General features: G+C 40.0%; 1 protein-coding gene and 1 long non-coding RNA gene across 2 annotated transcripts in view; one reads left to right on the plus strand and one right to left on the minus strand.

Annotated features, from left to right (window-relative positions):
- Positions 1-2737: 2737 nt before the first annotated feature.
- On the minus strand, positions 2738-21714 carry LOC108446572. The gene is made up of 4 exons (XR_001861786.1): positions 20796-21714; positions 14317-14675; positions 11133-11614; positions 2738-7974 (listed from the first exon to the last, which is right to left on the minus strand). It is a non-coding gene; the product is annotated as an uncharacterized LOC108446572 (long non-coding RNA).
- The window catches only part of NFIA (nuclear factor I A), a 322110-nt gene continuing 314000 nt past the window's right edge, over positions 18066-26175 (plus strand). Inside the window, exon 1 of the mRNA XM_017733521.1 lies at positions 18066-18517. Within this exon, the coding sequence (XP_017589010.1) occupies positions 18422-18517 (96 nt within the window). The 5' untranslated portion in view covers positions 18066-18421. The remainder of the gene's footprint in view (positions 18518-26175) is intronic.

The raw sequence follows: 26175 nt of genomic DNA on the forward strand, positions 1-26175 counted from the left end.
ATAGCCAACCCCCCAAGGCTGGCAGTGATTGAAGGGGGCAGAGTGCCTGGGAGCAGGGAATTATCCTTTGCAGCAGAGTGGGAGTGCCTCTGCACCCTGCACCTCCTGCCTTGCTCACAACCACAGAGCATTCAAAACATAAACTGGGGCTGACAGGGAGAGCCAGGATTGATGTTACCTGCAGAGTGCTGTGCCCTCAGTCCAGTTCCTGCGTGCTGTAGCGGCAGGAAGGAGGCAGGCAGAGCAGCGCAGAAGTATTTTTCTGAAGCACTTAATCTTTTCTTGGAGCATAGAAAAGACTAGAAGTGCCCCCCTCTGAAATAAAGGTGAAACTGGACAAAATAAGTGCCTCAAAGAGGATATTTGTGGAATTTCAGCACTCTTGCTCTATGAGGAACATTTGGAGGCAGAGACATATTGGTTTCAAGGTCCTCTAAATGCTGATATAGACCACCAAGACATTGTTTGATTGCAACAGAGCACTTGCCAGTTATATGGGACTCCTCTTTAGAGCCTGCTCATTCCTTGACTGGATCCAGAACCTGTAAATCCAGTCAGTTTAGTTAATTTAAAATAGTAGTGTCAACAAAAGGCTAGAATTGCCATTTGCTGGTGATCAGCAAGTGGCATGTAGTGTGTAGCTTTTGCAGATAGCATGTCGTAGTGCAGTAGTTAAGTGCTCACATGTGCAGTTATATGCTCAGGTGTGAAGGCAATTCTGTTGTGCACAAACTGCACAACTCCAAATGCCAGCACTCCCTGGAGACGGAATTTTTTCATCCAAGACAATGCGGTGGCCTGGAAACAAGAGCTGGTACAGCACTGCAGGTGCAGTGGGAGGTGTGGCTGCACAACACCTGCACTGCTGCAGCGCAGGTTCAGTTGTGCCTCTGCCAGAAGCACATGGACAATCTCACCTGCCTGTTGTGATCAGGTTTTTGCTCCAGTGTGAATTAATACCAGGGCTTTAGCAAATGTGAGACAATTACAGAGCAATGCTTCTGCAGCAGAATCACTCTGGGTGTACACAAGTTGTCTGCATTTCTCAGTGGATGAAACTGATGTAACATTGTCCATATTGAATTGCATTTAAAACCAGAAATGTTTCCTCATTCTTTGTTAATTGGAGGAAGCAGACTAGAGCTGCCAAAACCACAAGTCAAATGCCAGTAATTTAAAGCACAAAGTAACAGACACACTAACCTAAATATTAGAAAAATTGGGTAGGAGGTGTTTTCCAATTCTATTTTAAGCAATATGGAATTAACGCTTCATTAAAATCCCTGAAACATCAACTTCAGGGCTAAATTTAGCTTGCACCAGCATAAATCTAAATCACCTCTCATAAGGCAATAATTTTATATAGATATAACCAAAGTCTAATTTTGTCACTTTTGAAAGTGCAACCTTGTAGCCATAGAGATGGCAGCAGAATTGTGAATTTGGCCTTTTAATAGCAAAGCTATTTCATTCGTGACTAAGTATGCAAGCTGCCCATATACCTTAATGTAGAGAGGCAATGCAGAGAGAATGAGAATTAAATTTAGAGGAGCCTGATTCTGAAGAGCGAGTTTAAGCAAATACTAGTAAGTACTGTACTTGGTAACCTTCTGAACTAATCAGCCTCTGGAGCACCCTGCAGCACAGTTGCACTGCTTTTTTTCCCAAGCAGTTTCATTTGCTGAAAAGTTCTGTTCTCCTCTTTACTTCCACTTCATAAGCTAAGTGCTGATGAGACACCCTGCCATGGTATCCAACACTGAGATGTTTCCTGTTTCCAGAAAACACTCAGTCTGGACATTTGGTCTTGGGCACATTGGAAATCCTGCTGGAAAATAAGTACAAATACAGACTGTGAAGTCTCTCTACTCTTCAAAGAGCAGACTGTTGTTCCCACTATCACCCACAAAAGTACACAGAAGAATTGTATCCTCCTTATGTTCTTCCTGGTGATCCTCCAAGGATTTTGATGTTTTACATAGACCCTTGTTCAGAGTTGGGATCCAAAAGCCTCAGTTAAATGGCGTGTTTGACAGCAAGCAAAAATCTTTATGTGAACTGTCCTGTGGGACCTTAAGCATTAACTTGCTGCTAGATGGTCTGGAAAACCTGTGAGAGAATGTCAGCTTCCCTTTCCTTAGGTATTTCTGATGTAGTTCTGTTTTCACCCTTGTAATCTAGGGGGTTTTTTTCATAAGGAACTAGATTTCCAGCAATAGCAACTCTGGCTGATTGGTAGTGCCAAAAGCTACTACTGGAAATCTTGCAGAGAACCTGCTTAAATGGCTTACACACAATCTTCTGCTTTTTTGTTTTTTTGGTTTTTTTTTGTTGTTGTTTTTTTTGGGGTTTTTTTTGTTTATAGATAATACATTTATCACTGAATAAAAAATTCACATGGGTACAAGGTACATACTTCTTATGTGAACAGCTCTGGCTATACAGTGCACTTGAGTAGTCTGAGGAACAGGAGAGACAGTGCAGAAACCCCAGCACTTGCTTCTTGGAGCATATGGTGCTTCTGGTCTGCAGGACATGTATCTGTAAGAACTGAGCTACAAAATGTAGCCAGTAATTCCGCATATGCTGGTGCTTATGAGTCCTTGCAGTGGTTAGAGATGGCATAATTGGCTACAGGAAGTATAACCCTCTGTCTTGTAAAGAAAGGAAAAAAATCCGTTATGCTTAACAAGCTTTAAATCTTTTATTTCAAGTTGTAGCTGCTACATTATCTGAGTGCATGCAGCCACTGAAACCATAGAGAGCACACCGAGTAAAATATCCAGTGTGGGGAAAACATGGCAAGATGCGGATGTGGTCTTCAAGCTCCAAACTTGGCAAATTGTGTTGCCCATAGCCTGTATGTTATAGTGCACTAACTGACAAAAAAAAAAAAGCTTTTATCAATATTTGTGTGGTGTGGGAACCAAACAAACCAATTTTGCAATTTGTGACTGCTTAATTATGAGATTGGAGGCCAGGCCTGTTGCAGATAGCAAAACAATTTTAATTATGTCCCACAGTAAAAGGTTTAAAAGTCTTTTAAAAGGTTTTACAGCATTAAAAATGCACTTAATATTTTGTTTATTGCTGGACACAATGAATTACATTCTGCTTTGCATATCTTCTCAAACAGCAAAGTTTTGGACTGTTTGGGGGATACTTGGGCAGAGGAAAATATCCAGTTGCCCCCTGTGCATTTCATAGCAGCTCCCTGTCCCAAACCACATGTCTTCTCATGATTGTATTTTCTATAGGTAGTGGGAGTAATTTCTTTCACCTGCTGGCCAGGCTGCTGCTCCTGAACTATTTGCACATCCTCAGCAGTTTGACTGCCTGGGGAATTTGGAGCGGGGCAGGAGGAAGCAGGAGACAGTGGCTTTGCTTAGGCCACCACACTGATCAGAGGTGGGATCAGAAAGCACCATCTTGGAGCAGATCCTCCATCTAATTTCCATCTGGAGGCAGCTGACAGCCAGTTGCTGTTTTCTATCCAGAGGTAGAAAGATGGGGTTTTATGTAACAGTTTTCTCAAGGTGATGTGCTACTTTTCCTTGAATAGCAGTTGTCTGTTCCTCTGGCAAAAGAGTAACTCCAGCTGCAGGCTGGGGTTTGTCTGTTGTAATGTATCTATGCTGTGAATCAGTCTCTGACTCTTTCTGGATTCATTTTGAATATATCAGAGTTTGGGATGGAGAAATCAGCCTTCTCAGTGTATTGGAGAGCTGAGCTGCATCCCCGTGGATCCATAGAGAAAAGGATAAAAGAAGGAAGCTTGGTGAAGTTTACAGGAAGGACAGATAAGATGCAGGCAAAGCTTTGTGTCACTGCCACTATGGCATCTGCTGACCCAAATGCCCACTGTCACACAAGGGAGCAAACTATTATTGGAGAGTAACCACTGATGTGATGTCATCCAATTAACTCTTGAATCACTGGTGCTGCCAGGGAGGTGGGGAGGTGAGATCTTTCTTCCTTGTGCTGCTGTTTTACACTCTTGCAATACATGACGAGAGAAAGCGATTAAATCAAATTTAGTCCCACAGCACATGTAAAGTATATGTTTTATACAGAAACGTGCACCATTGTGAATGCCATGTTCAAACTCTATGCTAAATTGTAAGGAGTGCTCCTATATGTGATAGACAGCACCAAGGGTCAAGTGTTTAAATAACAGTCTGCAGAAATATGATTTTAAGTTAACAGAGAAAATAATAATCTTATCAGTCCTGAAACTGAAGTAAAATTTCTATCAATAACCACCAAGAGACAGTTTTTCAACTGCAGTTAGGAAAAAATAAATTGGAGGCTGCCAACCTATAAATTCAGGGGCTCTGGATATTTTCTCCTTCATGGGGATGGCTTCCAGTGCTGGAGTGCCCAGCCAGAGTAAACACGCAGCCTTCATCCCACCTTCCCAGGTGATCCCATCTGCCCCACGGGGCTCCCAGTCCCTGAGCCAGTACAAACAACCTTTACTTCCAGTCCCGGCCCAACTCTGGATCAGGCAGCCACCAAGGGGAATTCTTAGGATATGCATCACTGAGCTGCCATAGTGATACTGCTCAGATTCAGGGGCCTCCCCCAGACCACTGTTAACCTTCTTTTCGTCACGTTTCAAAACTTCTGATCCAAAAATGCCCAAGAAATATTTTGAGAAAAGATCCCACTGCCCTCCTTAAAGAGCAGAGTCTCCAAGGCTGTGCTCACTGTTAGCTATGGTTTGCTATAAAATGCTCCACTATTTTCCCAGAGCTGGGTGCAGTGGAAATGAGCAATAATTAGGAGCAGGGCAGATGACCTTCTTTTGAACTTAGTGGTTCCTTTAAATTTTGATGAAAACTTATCTTTAACCTTTATCCCTAATTCTTCTTTTGGAGTTTTGAGCTTTTTTTTTTTTTTATCCCTTGTCATTCTTTGCTGAGGGAGAAAGTACAAAATTGACTGAGAAAGGAATTTTATTCTGCAGCTTTTAAAGAGGGCAAGGGCATTGCAAGCAATGGAAATAAAAAAAAAACCCAACAAAATGAAACTATAAAGAAGTGCTTGACAGTGTCTCTTCTGCACTTATTGGAATATGCTGCTCAAGCTAAAAGAGAGGGCAAGAGGTAATCTGCTCTGCTATTTGCTTTTAATATGATCATGTTTTTGGCTCCCACTACATCTAATGCTGCCTGTATCGTGCAAAAACACACCTCATTATCTCCTGGTAAATGTTGAGCTGCTGCAAAACCAATTGTAGTGGGTAGAATGCCTTGCAGGTCAGGGTGTATATGAAATATGTAAGCCCAAAATATGTTTGCAATCAGTGACAATACTGCCTGCTAATGTGTTATTGCACCATTTGTCTTGTTCTTGGTCATAAATATTTTGTTTCTTAAGCTTTAAGGTAGCTCTATATCAGAGACTAAGTTTCACTTAACTGGTTTAGTCATTGTTGCTGTGACATTTATCTTGGATGCACCAACTTGTGTGTAGTCTGCTAAAATCAATACATAAAACATGTAAACTTAGTTGGAGAAGAGTGGGTGTCTTTTAAGCTTTTTTCATATGGTAAGTATAGGGGCTGATATGAAAATTGTGCAGCTAATTTAAACAAGGGTGAGGGAGAAATTAGATTTTGCTCTCTGAACCGCATTTTCAAGGAAAGAAAAGCTCCAGGTTCAATGCAGCATTCTCGGAGCATTGAACAAAATCAGTCTTTGTTCTTCAGTGAAACTTATCTGTGGAGGAGCTGCATAACTTCCTGTGAAATCCAGCCCTGCAGATGTGCTGTGCTTGCCGTGCCTCTGCTTTTGCTTCCTTTGGTCAAGGAGTCAAGAATGGACACTTTGTGCTGGAGTGAAAATGATGCTGCCTGGTTTGCCCTCTGCTGAGCTGGAGCCCTGCTCACCAAAGGGACATGACTTCCTGCCAGTTACTCTGCTGTTTGTTTATTTGTCAAGTGGAATGGGATAGCCCTCAGTGAAACCAAAGCCTCCGTCCTCCAAACCTTGCAAAAAGAGGCAGCAGGTTCTCCAGCAAGTGCAAACAACCTGAACTGATGCTGCAAATGCATAAATGTAGGCAATAAGCAAGTGGAGAGAGTGGATGTGGTAGACAATAATTAAATAGTTTAGCTCTAACAAGCATATGACCAGAGTTCAGGAGGTAGCTGATCCACTTTACCGAGTCAGAATATAAGAAAGTGAATTGTAGCAAATTAAGACTTTAAGTGGTTGGGCTATAAACCAGAATAGAAATTGATTTTCTAATAGTCTTGCATACTCCAAATATCCTTAAGTGCTTTATGTTCTAAATAGAGTAAATGCATAGCAAAATGAATTGCCTATTATGCACCAAATAGTACATTTGTTATTAAATCCTAGAAGAAGACATATTTTATCAGTATCTTTTCTGTAGGGATTTATTTAGCATAAAATTTATTTTCTAGAATGAAATGGTCCAGAAACTAAATCCCCATTCATGGCCCCTATGTGTGTTTGGTGCAGTAGAAATAGAGTTAATAAGATCCCTGCTCCAAATAATGTGGCGTGTTAGAAGGCAAAAAGCACAGGGGTTAGTGAACTCATCTGGCTTTCTCTATTTGTCTCTATATGTCTTTCTATTATATTGTCCCAGCTAAGTGGGATGAATCAAGCATTTTCTGACTTGTAGGTTGCCACAGAAGTGGGTGTGGGAATGACCAGAGAACTCCAGTGGGACAGAGCAAAGGAGTTACAGAATGAAAGTGGGAGGAAAGAGAAACCAGAAATACATTGAGAATGAAAAGAGGCCAGAGTTGTGGAGCAAGAGAGGTCTGAGCAGAAGCTTGGCTATGTGGAGAGATGGGAATACCTATGGGATAAGCTTGTGTTGCTGCTGAGTGCAGCTAAGACTGCTGAGCAAGGTGATCTAGACTGGGGAAACTGATGACTGCAGGTCTGGGAAATAATGAAGTGCAGAAAGAGTAGGACAAGGCGACAGAGGTGAGAGGACGGGACTTGCAATGTGTCCCATCCCCAGGGAGGATGGAAACATGCGACTGCTGTCAGGGAGATACTGGCAGAGGTATGAGTGGAGAATATGAGTGCAGAGCCACTGGGTTCCTGTGGAGCTGTCGGAATAATGCAATCTGATGAGACACTGAAGGGGACAGGGTCTAGTTTCCTTAATTTTTTTACTTGGTTTAAATGAATATAAAAGTGGTTATAGTGATGTATGTTCACAGTCTGTGCAAGGATTTTGCATTGTTCATACATAATACTTGCCCATTTTCTCTGATTTTACATTGGTCCAGGCAGCTTTCCCAGTAATGTACTCCTGGCTCATATTTGTGGTGTGACATTTTTGATAAGTATTGTCTGGGTTAATCCACTGTGGAATAATGATTTGGATGATGCACCAGAGCCCTGGTTTCCCAACACAAATAAGCTGTGTTGAATGTTGTTTCCCTTTAGGAAGGTGATCACCATATTCTGTGGTGAAGCAATTACAAGGAGGAACCTGATTCTGTGTTTATTTTAAAGAAAAAATGAGATATTTTAGGCAAAGTACCATCCATTCCTGGATGGTACTGGAGGGGGTTGGGGGTGTGCATAAAGGTGCTGAGTTCTCTTGCCCCTCTGTGTTTCTGCTTCATTTGGAACATATTCAAGTACTGTGGGTTTGGAAGCCCAACTCAGTATGAGGTTTACATAAAATGCTGAATAAAAAGGGGAGTATGTACCTTCCAAGAACATGCAAACCATATTTGTACCCCTGTATTCCCTTCTTAGCAAACAGTTTTTTAGTCTTGTTATTCTTGATAAGCTGAGCCTGTGTGCAAAGTTTAGGGCCTGTGAAATATGCTCTTACCCACTACATGGAGCTGTTTGTCTGCATTGCCTCATGCAAACAAGAACTTTTTTCTTCTGCTTCCTATTGATCCCAGTAGGTGAAGGAAGAAACACCTGATTTATTAGTCATTGGTCCCCTTCCCTGAGGACTCAGCACCTGAAATAAATTGAATGGGGTTAAGAATGTACTTAGACCCAGACACAATTTTTTGTGTGCCTTGTCTTTACAATAAGAAAAAAACTCAGAAGCAAATCCAAAGTGTCATTAGAGTCATGCTATAAATAAACAAAATGCTGCACAGATAAGAGAATACCACATTTTCCATCTTGGAAATAGCTTACAAGCCATTAGGTGCAGGATAAGATATAAACCCACAGATTTAGAAAGGAAAAATAAAGTCAGATAAGTGCCAAGGAGCAGAATGAAAAAGCAATCTGTGACTGTGATGTTTGGATTTTCCGTCCTGACATGAAACTATTCCCTCTAGAAACATGAGGAGACATCAGTATTACTTGGTAAGATGCTGTGCCTTGTTCTGTCTGCCTTTGAAAAGCATTCTTAAGGAGCAGGAAGCTGACCTTGGCTGATCTGATGGAGTTTCTCCCTCGATGGGGGAGCCCCAGTGGCAATTCTGGGTCCTCTGTTTCTCTCCAGGACCAGCAGGTGTCAGGAGACTGGGTGGGAAGCACTAGAGCATCCTGTATTTGGTGCATCCCACGGCCTGATGCATATCTATGGAGCCAGATATTACAAAGAACAGCTCCTTCTGCACCCCAGACATCTCAGGAATCAGGGAGGTGTAACACATTATTTCTGTGCTTTTCCTTTTTTTTTTTTTTTTTTTTGCTATTTTGCAGCACACAGCAGTCAAAGCAACTCACCCTGTCTGGGCTGTCTGCAGCCCAGAAGATAAGAGAGCAAACACCTCCCATAGTGACAGGGACTCATTCCAACCATTTATTTTGAGTTGAACGGTAGAGCTTGGAAAACATCTTTTCCATTCATAAAAAGGAAAAAAAACTACTCTTGATACTTTCTAATGCCATCCTCTGGAGGCTTGAGGGCCATGTGTCTCACACCCTTACTTTGTAGGTCTTGCTTTTATAGACTTTGTTTTTCACTCCCAGAGATTTATTATCCCAGTGCAGAAACAGTCTGGCTATGCCTCGGCAGTGGAAATGTAGCCATCTATTTGCTAAGAACAAGCTTGTGGTTTACCAGAATATTTCTGTTTCCTTCTGAGGTTTCCAGCTAATGAAGGGGAATTTATCCAGTACATTTATTGACATTAAAATAAGAGTTGCAGTCCATAAATAATCCCATTGTTGTTTTAGTTTGGAGTTTAAAACATTTTGTCAGCAGCATCGTCGTCCACTGTGACTCAGCTTGTGTTTGTGCTCCTAGTATTAGAGCTGGTGACACAGACACACATTCCAGCTGTTCCCACCAGGAAGGCTTCAAAGTACGTTTTGAAATCAGTCCTGAGCTTTTTAGCACTGAGCACATTTGATCCCAAGCACGGAGACAAGTTCACAGCTATTCCTCAAGCTACATCTCTGAAGATAAAAGCTCGGCCCCCAGACTAATTTCTGGGTTCATGCAAACTCCTGCCAGCACAGAGAAGCAAGAAATCCTGTAAGGGACAGGTGAGGTGCAAGGAAAAAGCCAACTCCTGTTTTACCCACTCCCAGGATTGCTCCTTGCCCTGAATCCCCTCTAAAGAAGCCTTGATAGACAGAAGTGTCATCATCTTATTGGTGGATCCCTGCATTAGGAAAAGATGGAGGTGTACCAGGGGACGCTCTGCAATCCCTGCATCCTTCTATTTCTGTGTCCTAGAACGTCAACCAGTTCTTTCATATCTGTCAGCCAGAGTCACGCTTTGCAAAAGAAAGCCCTTTAGTATGAGAAAAAGGTCAGGTCTTCAGAATTAAGGCAACAAAGAATTACATTTGTTATATTGCCTTGTTTTAATGGGAATGTCCAGTGGATACAAGAAAAAATATCAAAGAATTCCTACATAACATCCTCTTTGCTGGCAGTACACCATGTGTTGAATTAGACTTCATTTTCAAATATTTGAAGTAATCAATTTTCATAAATTCTAAACTCATGGCATATTTTCAACTTGATTAGTTGAAATTTTTCTGCCCTTCTTGGTGTGTTAATTTTTATTATCAGCTAAGATTTCTGTGGATTTTTAAAACCTGCTTTGAAAAATATAAAGAGCCACACTAGAAGAGACAGGTGCTACAGACTTTTTCTCTTCTGTGATGTCCAGTCCCACAGATTACACAGGAGTGTAAATATGTCTTTATGGTCACAAAAGTGTTATCTTGCTCTTAAATATTCAGTAATCCAGAGTCACTTCAACAGATTATGCCTGACTTGCTTGTAAAATTTGCTTACACAGGGCTCAGCCCTGCCAAAGCACTTCTCTAGGTATTTACCTGCGGTGCTCAGCCTGCTGGCTGCCAGTCAGCTGGTATTAGCAGGAGGACAAGTGTGACACTCAAGAGATGAAGGAAAGAAATAGGCAGGTATTTAAATAGATGTATGAGCCAGCAAACAGGAGTGGTTTTAATATTAGTAGCATTTTAATCTTGTTCTCTAAACAAAAGAGGATTTACTTATTCATGGCTCAAGAATTACAAATTAATGTGTGGAACTGGAGTTAGAACTGAGGGCACTGGAAATTCCTATGATTCAGTGTATTTATTGTTTTAATTGTTCATATTTCCTTTGCTTTGAGGGATTTGGTCTTTGAGAGTAATATGATGGTCACTGCCACATCTGTCTTGGATTCACTATTCCTTAAGAATAGCCCTAAGCAGAGAGTGTTACAGAAGTCTCTCATTAGGAAGGAGTAGTCTCAGTCTTTTATGTAGCTGTAGATGATAAAAGGCACTGATTTAGCACTGCTGCCTGAAAGTCCACCAGCACTGCTGAACTCAGTAGGTCTTGTGCAAGAAAGCCATTTCCAGAGAATTCCAGAGGACTTTGAGGACTGGTCTGTCCCTCCTGGTTAACAATAAAATCTTTTTTCCCCACTGTGAGCCACTTGTAGTAAATCCTTACCCAAAAATTGAAGAATAAGTAAAAATCAAAAGGATAAGCTCAGAGATTAGTTTCCTACAGCGTGTTAGGCTGCAATCTTTGAATCCAAAAGTAGTCCTGTGGCATTACCTACAAACTGGAAAGTGAGACTTACCTGTGCCTGCACAAATAGTTGTGGGCTCAGTAAGCACCCGCACTCAGCATCCTGTGTCTGACAAACTTAACAATAGAAATGTGCAGAGCTTCTGAATTCTCACCTGCTGGCCTCTCTCTCTTCCCACTCCCTGTGGATCTCAAATATTAAAGCTGGCTGGAGCCATTCCCTCAGTTTCCATTTGTGTTCTTTGGGTCCTTCTGCAACCCTCTCTTCCTGACCTACATGGAAGCAAGCTTGCATGGAGAAATCCAGAAGAGTCGTTTCTCACAGCACCAGAAAGCCTGAAATATATTTTACTTAGGGCAAAACAGGGCATCCTAAAGATGAGCAACATGTGCAGCTATAGCAGATGTTTCTGTATACACAGAAAATTTGGAATGAGGTTATATTTGTGTTAATATCAGCTTAGCCATAGCTCAAATAACATCCTGGAACAGAGATAATCAGTGTCCAGTTGCACCTCTGAAGATACAAAGAAAAAATAAAACCCAAAGAAGGAGCTCATCTCAAAATTAGGTTTCAGGTGACTCAACAGTTGCATTTTATGTGTGACATCATCCATCCACGGCAATAGTTTTAGACCTGTAAAAACAGATTGAAAGGGACTAAGAAAATGAATGGAACAAGCTATTCTGGATTTTCGTTTAGGATGGTGTTACTTTTGAAAGAATAAATCCTTTAGGGATGGGATAGTGAATCATTATGGCAATATTCAGCAATTGTACCCTCTCTAAGCAAAGACTTAAATATTGACTCACCTCTGGTATGTCAGGGATCTTTTGCCTGATGATAATTTACTTCCTTAATTATCTACAATTGATTTGCGTAAGACTCATATTGACACTATTATATGACATGAAAACAATCAAACATTGTTAATTTAAAAAATTTTTGTATCAGCCAAACTTAAACCAACTGGATTATATAGAATTCAATAGAAAAACAAAAATTCTGTCTTCCTGAGTAAGACTTTTTCCAATTGGCTGGCACACGGAACGAGTTCATCATATAGATGCCAATTTACAAATATGTCCAATAATAGTAGAGGGAGCAACTGTTCCACAGCTCTGCCAGTGTTCATCAGACACAGTGACAGTAGGCACATCATTAATCTCATGGTATATTAGAAATAAAGTCACCGGAATGGAATGGTGTCAAAGGATAAATGTTTCCCCCTTTGAAAATAAACTTCTCAGTTTCACCTCATTGTGTTGCCTTCTTTTTTTTTCCTTTCCCCTCCCCCTTTCCACCGGTCCTCCTGTAAATCCTTTGGTTTCACCTGGCATTTAGGTAACAGTAGGAGACCAATATCCTGTGTCAGAGCTCATTCTACAGTTATCAGTTTAGCATACCCTTAAATCCCCGTGATTGCTGTGCCAAGACCAATCCTTCCGCTGCGAGGTTAAACATATGCATTACATATTGAAACAATGTAAGTAGCATGTAATTAGCGCTGTTTATGCATTCGCACTTTAAATTATACTTCTAAACCTATGATGTTTTTCAAGGCACTTCATGTTAGAGAGACTTAAATGAGCATTCATCTTGTCATTTTTAACTTTATTCATAAATAACCCTCTAAATATATTTGAATGGTTTATTACATTAGAGCCCATGAACTGACATACACATTCTTCCCTTAGAGAATATAGTTCTTAATAAAACATCCTTTAAAATTATAAAACCTGTGAACATGGCAATTAAATTTACAAACAGTGTCATCAACAACTTTGACAAAAGATGTTTGAAGAGGGGGGAGTGTTGGGGGACCTTTTTTCTGTCCTTTTTTTTCTTTTTTTTTCCCTTCCTTTTTTTTCCCCTTTTTTTAAAGCCTTGTTCCATAAGGATTATAGCTCCCCCGCTGTTTGGAAAAGATAATTTCACTTGTAACACTAATAACTTGAGCAGGGAGAAGGCTGGCTGGGTGAATGGAATGCACTTCACTGCACATCTTGGCTTCGCTAGAAATCAGAAACAGATGGTCCTTGCGGCTGGCTTCCCACTCGGGCCCGCTCAGTGCCAGCCTGTGGTCGTTGGCTGGTTGCTGCTGGCACTGTGTGACTTGAACATAGTAGGACAGTGGCAAAAGAAATCAAATCTTTTTCATTGAGCACCAAACTGTAATGAAATTTGACAGATCTGACATTCTATACCCAACATCTAGTTAGAATATATTAACCTTTTAGTTTTCTTGAGCTCCTCTCCTACTAGTTATGAATCTCCTTATTAAGGGTCTGCAGTGGCTCTGGAGATGGCAGGCAAGCAGTATCTTCTGCGTGCCCTCTAATGCTGGAACTCAAATACATAATTCAAGTAGTAAAGTAAGAGTGGGGCTTTAAACTCCTCCCAAATTCTTCTACAAAAACCCCCTGTGCTAGTAATAGAAAGAGTGGTTAGGCCCTTTTGTTAGTATTTGATTCTAGGAAGAAAAAAAGAAAATCATAGTAAGGTGATATTCCACCCCTGTGTACTCAGTGTTTTCTGTGTATGTTTTGTATCCCCACCCCACTGGGGCAATGCTACATTTGATCCTGCTGCATCCAAACTGACTTTGTGATTTCAAAGAATACTTTTATTTATAATTCTATGAATTTGCATTTACTTAGATGGTACAGATTGGTCCAGGGCAGGATTCCTCCTTTCCCTCTAAAGGCTTCTCTCAATATATCTGCTTGATTCTGGCTTTTTTTTTAGACCCTGCTCAGTCCTTCTCGAGGTCATGTTGGCTGTCACACAGGCCTTGAGCCAGCCAAGCGCATGCTCCTGGGGGACAGGGACCTCTCATGGGTGAAGAGCATGTTGAAATGTTGTACCGAGTTATGGTCACGGATTAGGAAATGGTTATATTTAGACTTAAAAATAAATCTGGTTTATGTTCCTTTGCATTTTGGGTTGTTAGAGAGGAATTTTTACTTATTTTTTAAAAATGTTTGTATGTGTCATTCCTTCGCCTTCACTCCTTTCATCTGTTCCTCCTGTTTCTTTCAGACATGAAGTCACAGCACTGTCTGTGATGTCAGTGTGTTTCCATATTGACAGACCATTCTGTCAGAAACAAGATCTTGATGCTTGTTTCAGATGAGAGAAAAGGGGAATACAGATGGTAGGAAGAAAATCAGAGGAGTGAGAGGGGAGCAGGGAGAAACACACACAACAGAGCTACAGGGGGAAATGCAGAGTCCAAACCCAACTTTTCCTCCAGAGGGCAAAGGACTACTTTCCCTGGGTTCAGGAAGATCATCCAAAATGTGTGTGTAACATTAAGCAACCAGTAGAAGCTTTACCATTGCACTCGTTTTGGCTCCGGGAGTCCTTGAAGGTGCAGTAGCAGCGGTCACATGCTGCTTCCCTCCTTGTTTACGCCTTCAGCAACAGCAGATCCTCTTGATTGAAGCCAGGATTATAGGATTTCCAAAAGCTAGAACATACTCGTTGTCAGCAACTTTGCATGAATTCAGTGGCTGCCCAAAAATCAACTGCCTGCTCTCACGTGGCACTTGAACTAATTGTCACTGTTCGCGATAAGGAAATCCTCCTCGTAACTCATCGAAGTTGAGGCTTCCCAGGGAAAACGCCTCCGAAATTAGGAACAGACCTAAATCACACTGTTGCAATGAGCTGAAAAGGTTCTCAGCAATTGCAACTGGAGTAACAGGGGGAGGCAAAGGGAATGAAGAGAGGGTTAATGATCTATGGGTAATGTGCAAGTAATAGATAATCTAAAAACGAGGTCTAAGATCTTAAAGATGTGTCTGGCACTGGGAGCTGCCCGCAGCTCTACCGCGTTTCTTTTACCAACGTGAACAGTACAAGCCAACATTTGGAGAAACCACCCACTATGCCAACATTTCTAATACTCTCATGCATTCAGTTTCTGGTAGACTGTAAAATGCCAGCTCGATACAGTCGTCTGAATTAACATACTTTATTAGCCTTTTTTTAGCATTCTTTCCTGGTTCCTTACACTTGATAGGAACAATACCCCCATCCAAACTTGCGGCTGAGGGAACATAGAGGGGCCTGCTCGCGCTGTGTGAGCTGCAGCAGGTAACTCTGCTCAACAATTAGGAAAACTATTTGTGGGTAGTTGGCTATTTCTCCAGTAGGAAGTCAGAAAGAAATTGGCAAGTGCTTCAACCCATTGCTTGAGGCCTCAGGCTGTCAGAAAACAAATCTCCTGTAGCCCACAAGCATATACACCTAACTTATTTCCAACTTGAAATACCACTCTATACTGCAAGCATTTTTATTTTGCAGCTGTGTCTGCACAAATGTCAATGCCACACGAAGGCTTTTTCTTTCTTTGGAACAGATCTGATTTAGAAGCAAATATCTTTGTTGGTTATTAGTCTTTGGAAGGCATCATTTTGTCCCAGTACTATTCACAGGGAGTGTTGTGCAGAATGCTGATTGACAAGAGTTAAATTCAAAACATGTAGCCATTTTCTGGTGTGTGGTTTTTTTCCTGATTGAAGGAAAACTACTTAGATGTTTGTTTCCAAAACGGCATCTGTCAGCAATCAAAGGGGAAAAATTGCATAAAACAAATGCAATTGTTTGGAGTAGCATTTCCTGGATCATGTTAAATGCTTGATTTGCTCCCTATTATGCTCACCAAATAATTTTATTTTCCACAATAATTGCAATATTTAACATGTTGTATTTAATCTTGTTTTAATGCTATTAACAACAGCCGCTTATGAAAGGAATAATTGCTCTATGGGTAAGAACCCACCATCCCCAGCATCAGAAAGAACAATGGCAAAGTTAACTGCACCTAATTGTTCTGAATTTAAAATGCTGTTAACCGACAGCACTCCTCATTTCTTTGCACATAACCACTCCACTGTCAGGAAGGAAATGGTTTCATGCTTCTGTCATTCATAATCTAAAAAGTGTATGTTCTAAAAAAAAATTTAGTTGGTGGGTTTATAATTAATATTGGGAGGTAAAATCATATGTTGGTATAGGAAGAAGTGGTTAATACAGCAATCCAGAGAAAGTTTGTCAGTAGATCTCCAACTACATCAGGTGCTAAAACCCATATAGAATACAGATTTATCAGAACTTGCCTGGAATGACATGCAGCACAACTGGGTATGAAATACTAAATAAATAATAAGCAGGGTGAGTAAGATGATGGGTTTGAGAGGTATGAGCAGAGAGAGCAGCATAAAATTGAATCTGACACCAATTCAAGGGCTGATTATTACTAAGCATTTTGCTTTATATTTTGTGTGATTATTTGGAGGGAGGTTTTTTTCAATAAACAATGAGACACTGAAAGGACAGGTAGTGTTAGCAAACCTGCAGTAACAGAAGATAATAAATACTTTGGCCAGCCAGAGCAAGGACAGTTCCTGGCACAGTGTCCATCTTTTTTTTTTTTTTCTGGACTTGAAATAAAACTTAACACTTCCCATGCTAGTCAAACCCTTTCCTGTAAACAGCAGTGGGATTGTACCTGCTATCTGGAGCTAATAGTGCAAACTGGGATGCTCTAGTAGCATAGATCATTCACTGATGTGTAGTCCAAACAGATTGTAAGACTGGGGCAAAAAAAAAAAAAACCCCCGAACCCTGCATGTTACACTAGCAGTTCGTGCTTACACTAAATCATTTGCTTATCATCTCACACATCACAGAAATGCAAGGGTATTATCAAAGCTCAGTGAAAGTTAGTTCTGTCCTGTACTGAATGGCAGTTCTGTAATCTGTGCAGCCCGGAATTACGATTTTGCTGTAGCCAAATAGTTAAACAGTTAATACACAAAATAATCCAAACAAGAATTGTGCACCCACGAGCTCCCCTTTCTGATACAAACAGAAACAGATATTGTTTAAGATTGAGTGGATGTTTTTAATGCATTTTCCTCTTGTGTCCAAATCACAAAAAGATTTGCAGAGTGTAGCTGTTTCTGAGTGAGCAAGTTATATCAGCCATAGCTCCATAGCCCTAAGAAATATTCCTGGCGAGAGTCAGTTTGCCAGTTCAGAAGTTCATTTTCCCGAGCACTTGAGGAAAGGCACTACTGTATAGGCTGGAGTGCCCTGTCAGGGAGCGTGGTGGTCACAGCCGAGCAACCGTCGCTCCGTGTGACACAGCGGGGTGATTTAAATGGAAAGCATTCACTGCCTGCTTAATAGTCAGCTGTCATAAAAGTAATACTTCAGTTGGGTTTACAGTGCACCAGAAGAAGTGGGGAAAATGAGATGAGAAAATCTATGATTATCTCTGACTTTGCTAGGCAGGAAAAGATTTTAATATTAGACAGTAACAGGATTTCATAACTTTTCAAAGCGGTTTGTTTTGGAGCTGTCTTTTCCCAAGTTATCTGTCAATTCCTCACGTAAATTTTTAGCGTGGCAGAGTTTTGCAGGAGGGAGAAACAGACCTCTGTGAGTTTGGTGGTTGTCACCTGATGGGATTAAGAAATGTAACGTTAAAAGACATGTTTAAAAAAATATGGTAGCAAAATGATATTTTACAAATATATAAAAAGGGAATTCTTCAGTTCTTAGGGGGCACTTTGAACCTTCATATGAACAGTTATTCAGTTAAACAATATGATCTGATATCTAAAATCAAGAAGGAATAAAAAGCCAAAACTTGAGCATCTCAAAAAAAAGATGAAAGATCATTTGTTTCCTTCAGAAAGCGTCTGTCACTGGATTGAGCAATTAACTTGGACAGTTTATACTTTTGTTTTGCCTTTCACTGCTTAAATTACTATATGCAAAATTACGAAAGAAAGAAAGACGCGATCTTTCTTTTTTTGCTCAGTTTTTTCCCCCCCAGTCACGTACATGAGAAAAGTAGCTGCGATAAACAGATACTGAATCAGACTGAAAGTCTTTTAAAAAAAAAAAAAAAACACCCAAAACATTGCATGATAGTCTCTAAGCAGTTCCATCTGTCAAGCAGAAATTTTAGGCTAATAGCCTGTGGCGATCTCCCTCCACAGTCCACTACCTGCCTTTGTCCTATTAAATCTCTTTATTCTTCTTGAAAAAGAAAAAAGAGGAAAGGAAAGAAAAACCTTGCAGACCAAAATCATCTGAGTGATGAAGCCCTAATTTTGACCGCCTCTCTTTGATGTTGAGCAGTGGGTTCTTATTTAAAAAAAAAAGAGTGAGTGAGAGAGGGGGAGAGAGAGGGAGAGAGAGAGAGAGAGAGAGAGAGAGAGGAGAAGACAGTGCTAGGAGCAGATGACTTTTCATCTCCACTTCACCTTGCCACTGGGTCTGTGAGAGATTGGTTCATTGTCAAGGAGATTTTTTTTTTTTACCCATGATTCCATATGGTATGGACCGGGCTACATGTTGCCCAACATGCCAGTGCAAATGTTTTCTCAATTAGGTGTCTTATCTCCCGTGAGTTAGCATCAGATGAAGCTTGCTGACAGCATAATGGCAGGGAAAACCTCCGACGGCTCCATCAAATGGCAGCTCTGCTACGACATCTCGGCCAGAACTTGGTGGATGGTGAGTTGGCAGCAGGGCTGCTTTTTTTTTTCTCCCTTTTCTACTTTCCCTCCCTCTTTGACAAAATGTCCCAGACCTCACATTTATCAAATTAACATTTGATTTTTTTCACACTCCTCAGTAGAGCAGCCTCACACTTGTCCCACTTGTGTGCTTTCCCCTGTGTAACAGGAGACCGTTAATGTGCACTACAGTTTCCAGAGGGAAGCTTTTTCAATTCTCCTTAAGGGAAAAAAAAAAAAAAGTATGCAAAGAAGTAGTTTGAAAAAGCCTTGTTGTGCAGAGTAACTTGTCTCAGTCGGCTGCCTAGCGCTCAGTTTGTTTTATTTTATCTGCTGCTTTCCAGCGTCCGTGTGCGCGTGCATTTTTTACCATGTAGTATTTTGTAAAGAGGGAAGGTGGAAAGTTCAGTCCGTTACAAAGCGAGTTGATCCCTGAAAAAGCCTGGAACGGTGCGGTCGTGGCGTGGTGTAAAATCATCACGTGTGAGAGGAGCGCGGTTTGCGAGGTGCTGCCTTTCATCCGAGACCCCGATCTAACTTTTCCCTCCGCTTGTTTGCGTTAGAACAGGTTCCCGGGCTGTGCTGACCTGGAGCCATGTGTTACAGATCCCACATAGTCTGGCTCTAGCTGCTTTTGGGCACAATTAAAGTTTCAATAAAGTCCCATCGTGCTCCGTAGAACGAGTTAACTAGCATGTCATGGTCAGCCGGGCCAGACAACCTTTGACATCTTGAATCTATAAGAGGTATAGTGAGTTAGGAGGATGCACAATAGCCCATTGTAGCAGAAGATGCAAGTCCTGTTGTGAGGAAGAGAGTCCTCAAATCATTACTGCCCTCGTTAGCGTGTTGTCCGTTAGGGATTAATTCGTTAGAAGTGCATTTTTAGTTTTCTGTAATTATTATTCTTGTGGCAAGCGTGAATTCTTCCAGTGAGAGGAAAAGTTTGCTGCCAGGACAATGAATGTATTATCCGCTCCTAACTGGACCGTGAACCTCAGCTCATTTCACATAGATATCAGTTAAAAAAGGGCTGGCGAGTGGAATTACAAAACAAGGCATGATCACTTTCATTGTATGATACGCTGAAACAAGTCGGGGGCTTTCCCTCCCCCTCGCCGCCCCAGACCAATTTTGGTATCATTTGGAAAGTTTAAGACCTCAGAGGACTTGAAAGACTTTTAAAAGTGAGATCCGGAAGGTTTTTATTCTGCAGCTTGGTGGTGGCCATTGTGTATATCATGTGGCTTGTATTTAAAGGTGTTTGGGCTCGGGGTTTTCAGTTTTGTTTTGTCTAAACTCTTAATTTTTTAAGCATCTATTAGAGGTTTGCCAGCGGTTGCCAGTGAAATGTAACATGCAGCGTTTGGTTAATGGGAATAGGGAAGGCTAACCACTTCACTTATAGTACTGATTTTCCAATTAGAGTTTCTGCCAGGAGAAGTTGGAGGGGGAAGGGGTATTTGCATGCACATAAACTGTTGATTATTCATGTGACTTTTTTTAGATTGTTAAACCCCTGTAAATAAGGCTATTGATTTTTACTTATCGTTTTCAAAGCAAAGTTTTTCAAGTACCTGTTTTAGCCACAAGATTTATATCATGCTGTGATTTTGCCTTATTCCAAGCCATTTGTATATTTTATTACCACTCCTCTTTTATTGTCTATCGGCTGCTTTTATGATGAGGTATGTCCGTGTTTATTATTTAATAAGCATCCTCAAATGTTACTAGGCAGTTATTAGCACTCTAGAGAAAGTGTCCAAGGAAGTTTCATTTCAGTCACATCTATTTCACAGATGTTTTAGTGTTGTGAATATAATATGTAAAAATCCTGGAAACATTTAGTAATGCACTTGCCTAAAAATAAACAGTTTTATAACCACACATGCTGTTGTTTAGATTAAACATTGCAGAAAGTTCTCCTTAAACTTGAACATCACACCATTTATTTTCTAACAGGAAAAAAAAATTACTAAAATAGCCTTTTTTTTGTACAAGTTGTGGTAGATAAGAGACGTTATTTTTAGCTGAAATGAATAATTCAAGATCTTTACAATAGACGTGTTAATTGCAAATAATTTTCATACAAAGTTTCAATTATTGATGGAGTATTAAGCAGTTTTTCATACATTATGAATCTAAAGCACACAACAAAAATAGATTTTTTTTTTTACCCCCCCAAACCTCATCCCGTTTGCCACATTCTTTTCATCAAAAGTAAGCTAGAGAGCAGATTTTAATGTTTTAAAGACAAATAAAGCTTTGAAAATTACCTCATGCATCGTCTGGCTGCACAAAATCTCAGCTGCACAGTGCTAAACTTCGGTTTGGTACTGCCAGCATACAAAGAGATGAGTGAATACCCCTTGCACCCATATGGACTCAGCTGCCAGCACTGGGATATGCAATTTTGCTTTTTAATGAATCGTAAACAATTTGTGTGTCAAACGAGGGAGTTTGTTTTCTTTCTGGAGCAGGTTCTAAATCCATTTGAAGCTATAGCTGTGTACTGTACTGGAGTATTATGCCCAAATTTAAAGGTTCTGTGTCACTGGGATGAAAAGACCTGTTATAATGAAAGAAACGGCTTTATAAAAGGCTGGGTGTAGTAATCTCTCTCTCTTTCTTTCTTTCTTTCCCTCTCTCTGTCTCTCAACCTCACACTCTCCCTCTTTCACCCTAGTCTATAGCATGTTTATAGCCAGCTCTGGAGATAATGGAGATTGGTTGATTGCATGATTAGTAAAATGAATGGATTTTAGTATTGGGCAAAGCAGCTTGCAATTTTGAAAGGTGGCTTTAAAATACAGAGTTCTAATTTTGACCTTATTTTCTTTCATAGATAATCTTTATTAATGCTCCTTTAATTCATTTTTCCTCATCACAGCTAGTTTTTCTCCCCAGCCATCTGATGGAATGGCTAATATATTTTATCTTACTTGCCAAAATAGCAAGAGGTCAAAGTAAAAGAAAAAATGTTATTTCTCTTTCTTGTAGACAGTTGTAAATGTTTCAAACTACTTCAGCAGAATCCACAGGATTTGTACATTTCAGCAGTAATTTCATTTGTCTCCGCTGTTTTAAGGCACTCTTACACCTTAATCTACTTTTTTTTATGCTTTAATCAAGTAAATGCAGAAACAGTTATTTTGTCTATATTGTAATGTGACAGTTTAGCATAAAATTTCCCCCGAATGCTGTAAATTTGTGTAAGAAGGAGTTATATTTATTTTTAAAATATATATATATAATAGCAAATAATTTAACTGATATAGGAGCCTGAAGATATGACATGCATTTATTGGAAAAAGTATCATTATTTTGTTATCATTGGCACTTTCAATTCAAATTTGGTGCTGTCATAGAGACACTAAAGGGTTAGTCATAGAAAAGTTTCAGTACTCTGTCTTGCATTTGTAACAAATATGTGCAGCTGTGCTACTTTTATAAACATTTATTTCAAGCTGATTATTTTTTTAAAATTATTTGCTCTAGCAAGCCAGTATGATGTGATTATAATATGTTTAATAAGGGATTGTCTGCAAAATTCCTTTGCACGGGGTTATTGAAATAGATGTGCAGCAAAGGTATATGCTGGAGGAAAATCCTCCATGGCAAAACAAAACTCAAGACCCCAAATTGGGCCAAATTCTGCTCAAGGTTTATGCTGCCACCAGCCTGGAGTCGCTGTGTTGGGAGGAGCAGAGCGACTCCAGGTTTGCTCACCTGAGTAACTGAGAGCCAATCTGGACCCATAATTTGAGTTATCTCCAAACTGTTATGTCCAAACAGTTTCAAACCCCCAAACTGTTCTCTTTGTGGAACATCTGAAGGGGGAAAAAAAGCCTCATTAATAAATAAGAAGCCATTTCAAATGAATCCTTATATGAGCAAACTGCTCTTATTGAACACGACAGTTAGAGCAGATCTTCCAGTCATTTCCAAAATAATTATTTTCTAATTTTACTATCCCACTCTCGATTCACAGTTTGGTGTAAATGCCTTTATTTTCTGTAGATGTCATGAGTAAAACCAGAATTTATTAAAAATAGTCAGACTAGACTTAAAATGGTCATTTAGTTCCTTTAAAGGTTTTTAACTCAACATCATTTTTTCACTGAAGCTCTTAGTGACTACTTTTCTTCCACACCCCTGTGCTCTGTTTTTTTAGAGGAATAGCTGGAATTGCTCAGGTAATTCATGCAATTAAAAAAAAAATATGAAAATGTCAGAATGTTGCTAGCATTTCCATCAATTAAGAATTAATAGAATCCTCACTATAAATCTCATCCCAAATGAAAATAAAAATGATGGCGCATCTAATAAATATTTAATTTCATCATATGGAAAGTTAATTGGCACTGCCAAAATACTCAAAAGTATTTTTTGTTTAAATCACTGAGCGTATCTGTACACACTCTCAGTCCAAGTTTATCATGGTAATCCCTACATGCTGTTGAACCGTTCATGGCTTTGCTGATTTGTGCTTCTTACTTATGATTTATGGTATATCAAAAGGCATACATGTATTAATAATTATCCTGCTCCTGCCCCTATAAAAATAACAAAGTGTGAACAGTGTAACACTGCAGCATGGATTTCCTTTGTTTTATACAGTAACTCTTGTATGTTCATACGTTGCTCAGCTGCTGTATAAATATTTCTAATAAAATTATTCCTTCTCTGTCAGAGTTGCTAAATTCTCTGTATAGCTTAAACACTTCAGTGCACCATTATACATACTTTATATCGTCTTCATTTTCTATATGTGGCCTCCTCTTGCTTACAAGTATTTGTCCTAGTTGTTTTCTACTCTCCTTCCTTCACCTGTCCTGAATATTGCCATGAATGTTTCTAATTTAAAGCCAGAGGAGTCAGTGGCTGATTAGAAGACAGGAAATTGGAGGATTAAACTGTCTGGTTGAACTTCCTTTACTTATCAGTACTGTGTAACTCACACTAGGTTATAAACTCATTGGGACAATTTCTACAGTGTATCAGTACTTCTGTTTTCTTAGTCTTTATTTTCCTGGAGAAAGTACAGAAAATTGGGAAAATGGGTTGTTTGCAGGTAAAACCCAATACTTTTTAATAACACTGAAGCACTGGAAGTTTAAATTAAATTTGCACAAATGTCTTCAGGTATGAGAATTCATTCAATTTTAAGTCATGCAGGTCTATACCATAGATTTTAAATTCAGTATGTAAACAACCAAGCAACAGATACTTTCGGGGAGGGGGAGGGAAATGACATCGTTTTAGTAAGAGGAGAATGCGCCATGTTAACCCTTGTTCAACCCTCTTCCCCTGAGAAATTTTATTGTCACACGCCGCTGTAGCTGTGGGACGGTCTGAGGAAAGGCTGGAGAGAAAAGCCTGTTTATCCAAAAAACCTTGTCTGGGCTCCCAGTGGTGCCCACTGAGCCAGGAGCTGGAGACGTGACGTCCTCACTCAGTGTTTGCCGGGAGGAGCACGTTGTGTAGGTAGCTGTGTCACCAGGTGGAGAGCGAGGAAGGGCACGACTTTGTCCCCTTAAGGGCCAGCTCATTCTTGCTGGTGATCCCCATGTCTTATTTCCACAGCTCATCATGCCCCTGGTTATGAAATCATTGTGAGAGTTGGAAAAGCCAGTAATAGCATGATCTGGAGGGTCTGTGTTGTGAAGGATGAACAGGAGAACTTGCAAGCTCAGTCCGTGCTGTACCTGAGGTGTCTCTGTGCTACCACTCACCATCATTTAATTTTACACACTGGACTGAGATCTGAAAGTCTCAAAACTGTGTTGAAAACCAGAAAGGATAGACGCTACTTGAAAGGTGTAACATCTCTGTTACCGATCTGAACCCGGGGGCTGCCAGACTAATCATGTACTCCAGTTTAAACACCAGGAGTGGATCTTTAAATGAACTGGGATGCTTGCGATGGTTTCTGGCAGTCTGGCCTTCAAACATTTGGCAAGTTCCCCACTAATACTCAGAGTAATTGGAAACAAAGATGAAAATAAAAGAATATTCTGAAACTTTTTGCTGCAAAAGTCCCACTAGTTTCTGTACAAACAATCTGAAACTTTTTACAAATAAGGAAATAGATATTTGCTTTCCTTAACTTCATATGAGCGGAAAAAGGTAATGTTCTTGGTTTATTAAAAGGTTCCCATGCTTTAATCCCAGAGTGAAAAAAATCTCACTGTGCTGCTTGAAACATCCCGCTCCCTCAGGTGTGGTCACTCACACTGACTAATATTTAAAGATTATTTCAGGATGAATAGAGTTGTTTCTTCATTGATATTTGAAGAAAAATATTCTGGTTCATAACAGCATGGACTGATATTATCTTTGTTTTTTCCATAAGTGTCACTAGGAACCTCTTGCACAAGTGCTGCAGGTAATAATTACAGAGCTCATTTCAGGTGCTCGAACTCTTTGTACATGTTCAAACAAACACTTAGCGCATGGAATACGCTCATACTTCATCCACCCACAAAAAGCAGAGGCCCTGACATACTCCCAAGAAATTCAACTGATCTTGGAGCAGGAGAAGCCAGGCTGAGTGAGGATCAGGTGCTGCACAAACCTGCAATAGCTCTTTTACACAAAGGTTTTAGCCCTTACATTCACTGCAATGGAGATCTCTGGATCTATTTTCCGTAGAGGAGATTAATGAAGAGTAATTCTCAGTAAGATAAAAATCATTAGAACAGATTAAATAGATGTGTTGACTAGTGGAGTGAGATTCAAAATATTTTGCCTGTATAAGCGTATCTGTTGTTCTTTGGTGGTTTGTTTTTTTTTTCAGAGGCTGTGAAACGCAAAGTTAGCAATACAAGTAGGGATGGGTGGAAGTGTTGGATAGTACAGATGGCACTATAAGCTTGTAGGCTCTTACTACCCATAATTGCAATGCCCTTGCTTTCAAAGGAGTGCAGGTTGCCCTTGATGTACGCAAACAGCCATATTAATTTCACAACCCAATTGGAGTCGCACACGGATTGAGATTGTCAATAGGAGCAGTGTGGAAATTAAGAGCACAAACAGTGCTCTCAAATAGGCCTTTCTGCTTTAAACACGGCTAACTCAAAAGACAGAGGGCATACATGGTCACTGACAGGGTATTTCCATAACTGAGAGAGTCTGTGAGTAAATTAGAGGGGAGTTTTTCCATATATGTTTTTTAAATCCAGAATTCAATTAGTCTGGACCTGATTCGGCATGGAAATACACTGGTAAAGAAAATGTAAAGTAGAGCATGTCTTATTGGTTTATGTCAAGGGAATATAAAGAGTATTCCAAAGTGACCCAAGTTAACCTTTTGTGTTCAGTAAGAAAAGAAAAAATCTGTTTCATTTGATCATTCAGTCAATATTTATACTTACTTTCAGGAACAAATAGAGACAACGTGCGTGTGCACTTCTCTTTGCCGGGTTTTTTTTTACCAGAAATTTTCTTTTGTGATTTTATTTGAAAGAGTAGGTTAAGAAGAATGTGTTAAATGGGTTATTTAGGGCAGTGACTGAAAGGTGAATCACTAGGGTTTTATAAGAGCACAAACAGGATGAGTTTTCAAGGATTATAAGGAAACACAAGTAGAAGTCAACTTTATTCATGATCTGCTGCTAATGAGGACTTACAGTTTAGACAAATTAGGACTTGTTG

The sequence above is a fragment of the Corvus brachyrhynchos genome, unplaced genomic scaffold, assembly GCF_000691975.1.
Source record: "Corvus brachyrhynchos isolate BGI_N302 unplaced genomic scaffold, ASM69197v1 scaffold34, whole genome shotgun sequence".
Taxonomy (NCBI): domain Eukaryota; kingdom Metazoa; phylum Chordata; class Aves; order Passeriformes; family Corvidae; genus Corvus; species Corvus brachyrhynchos.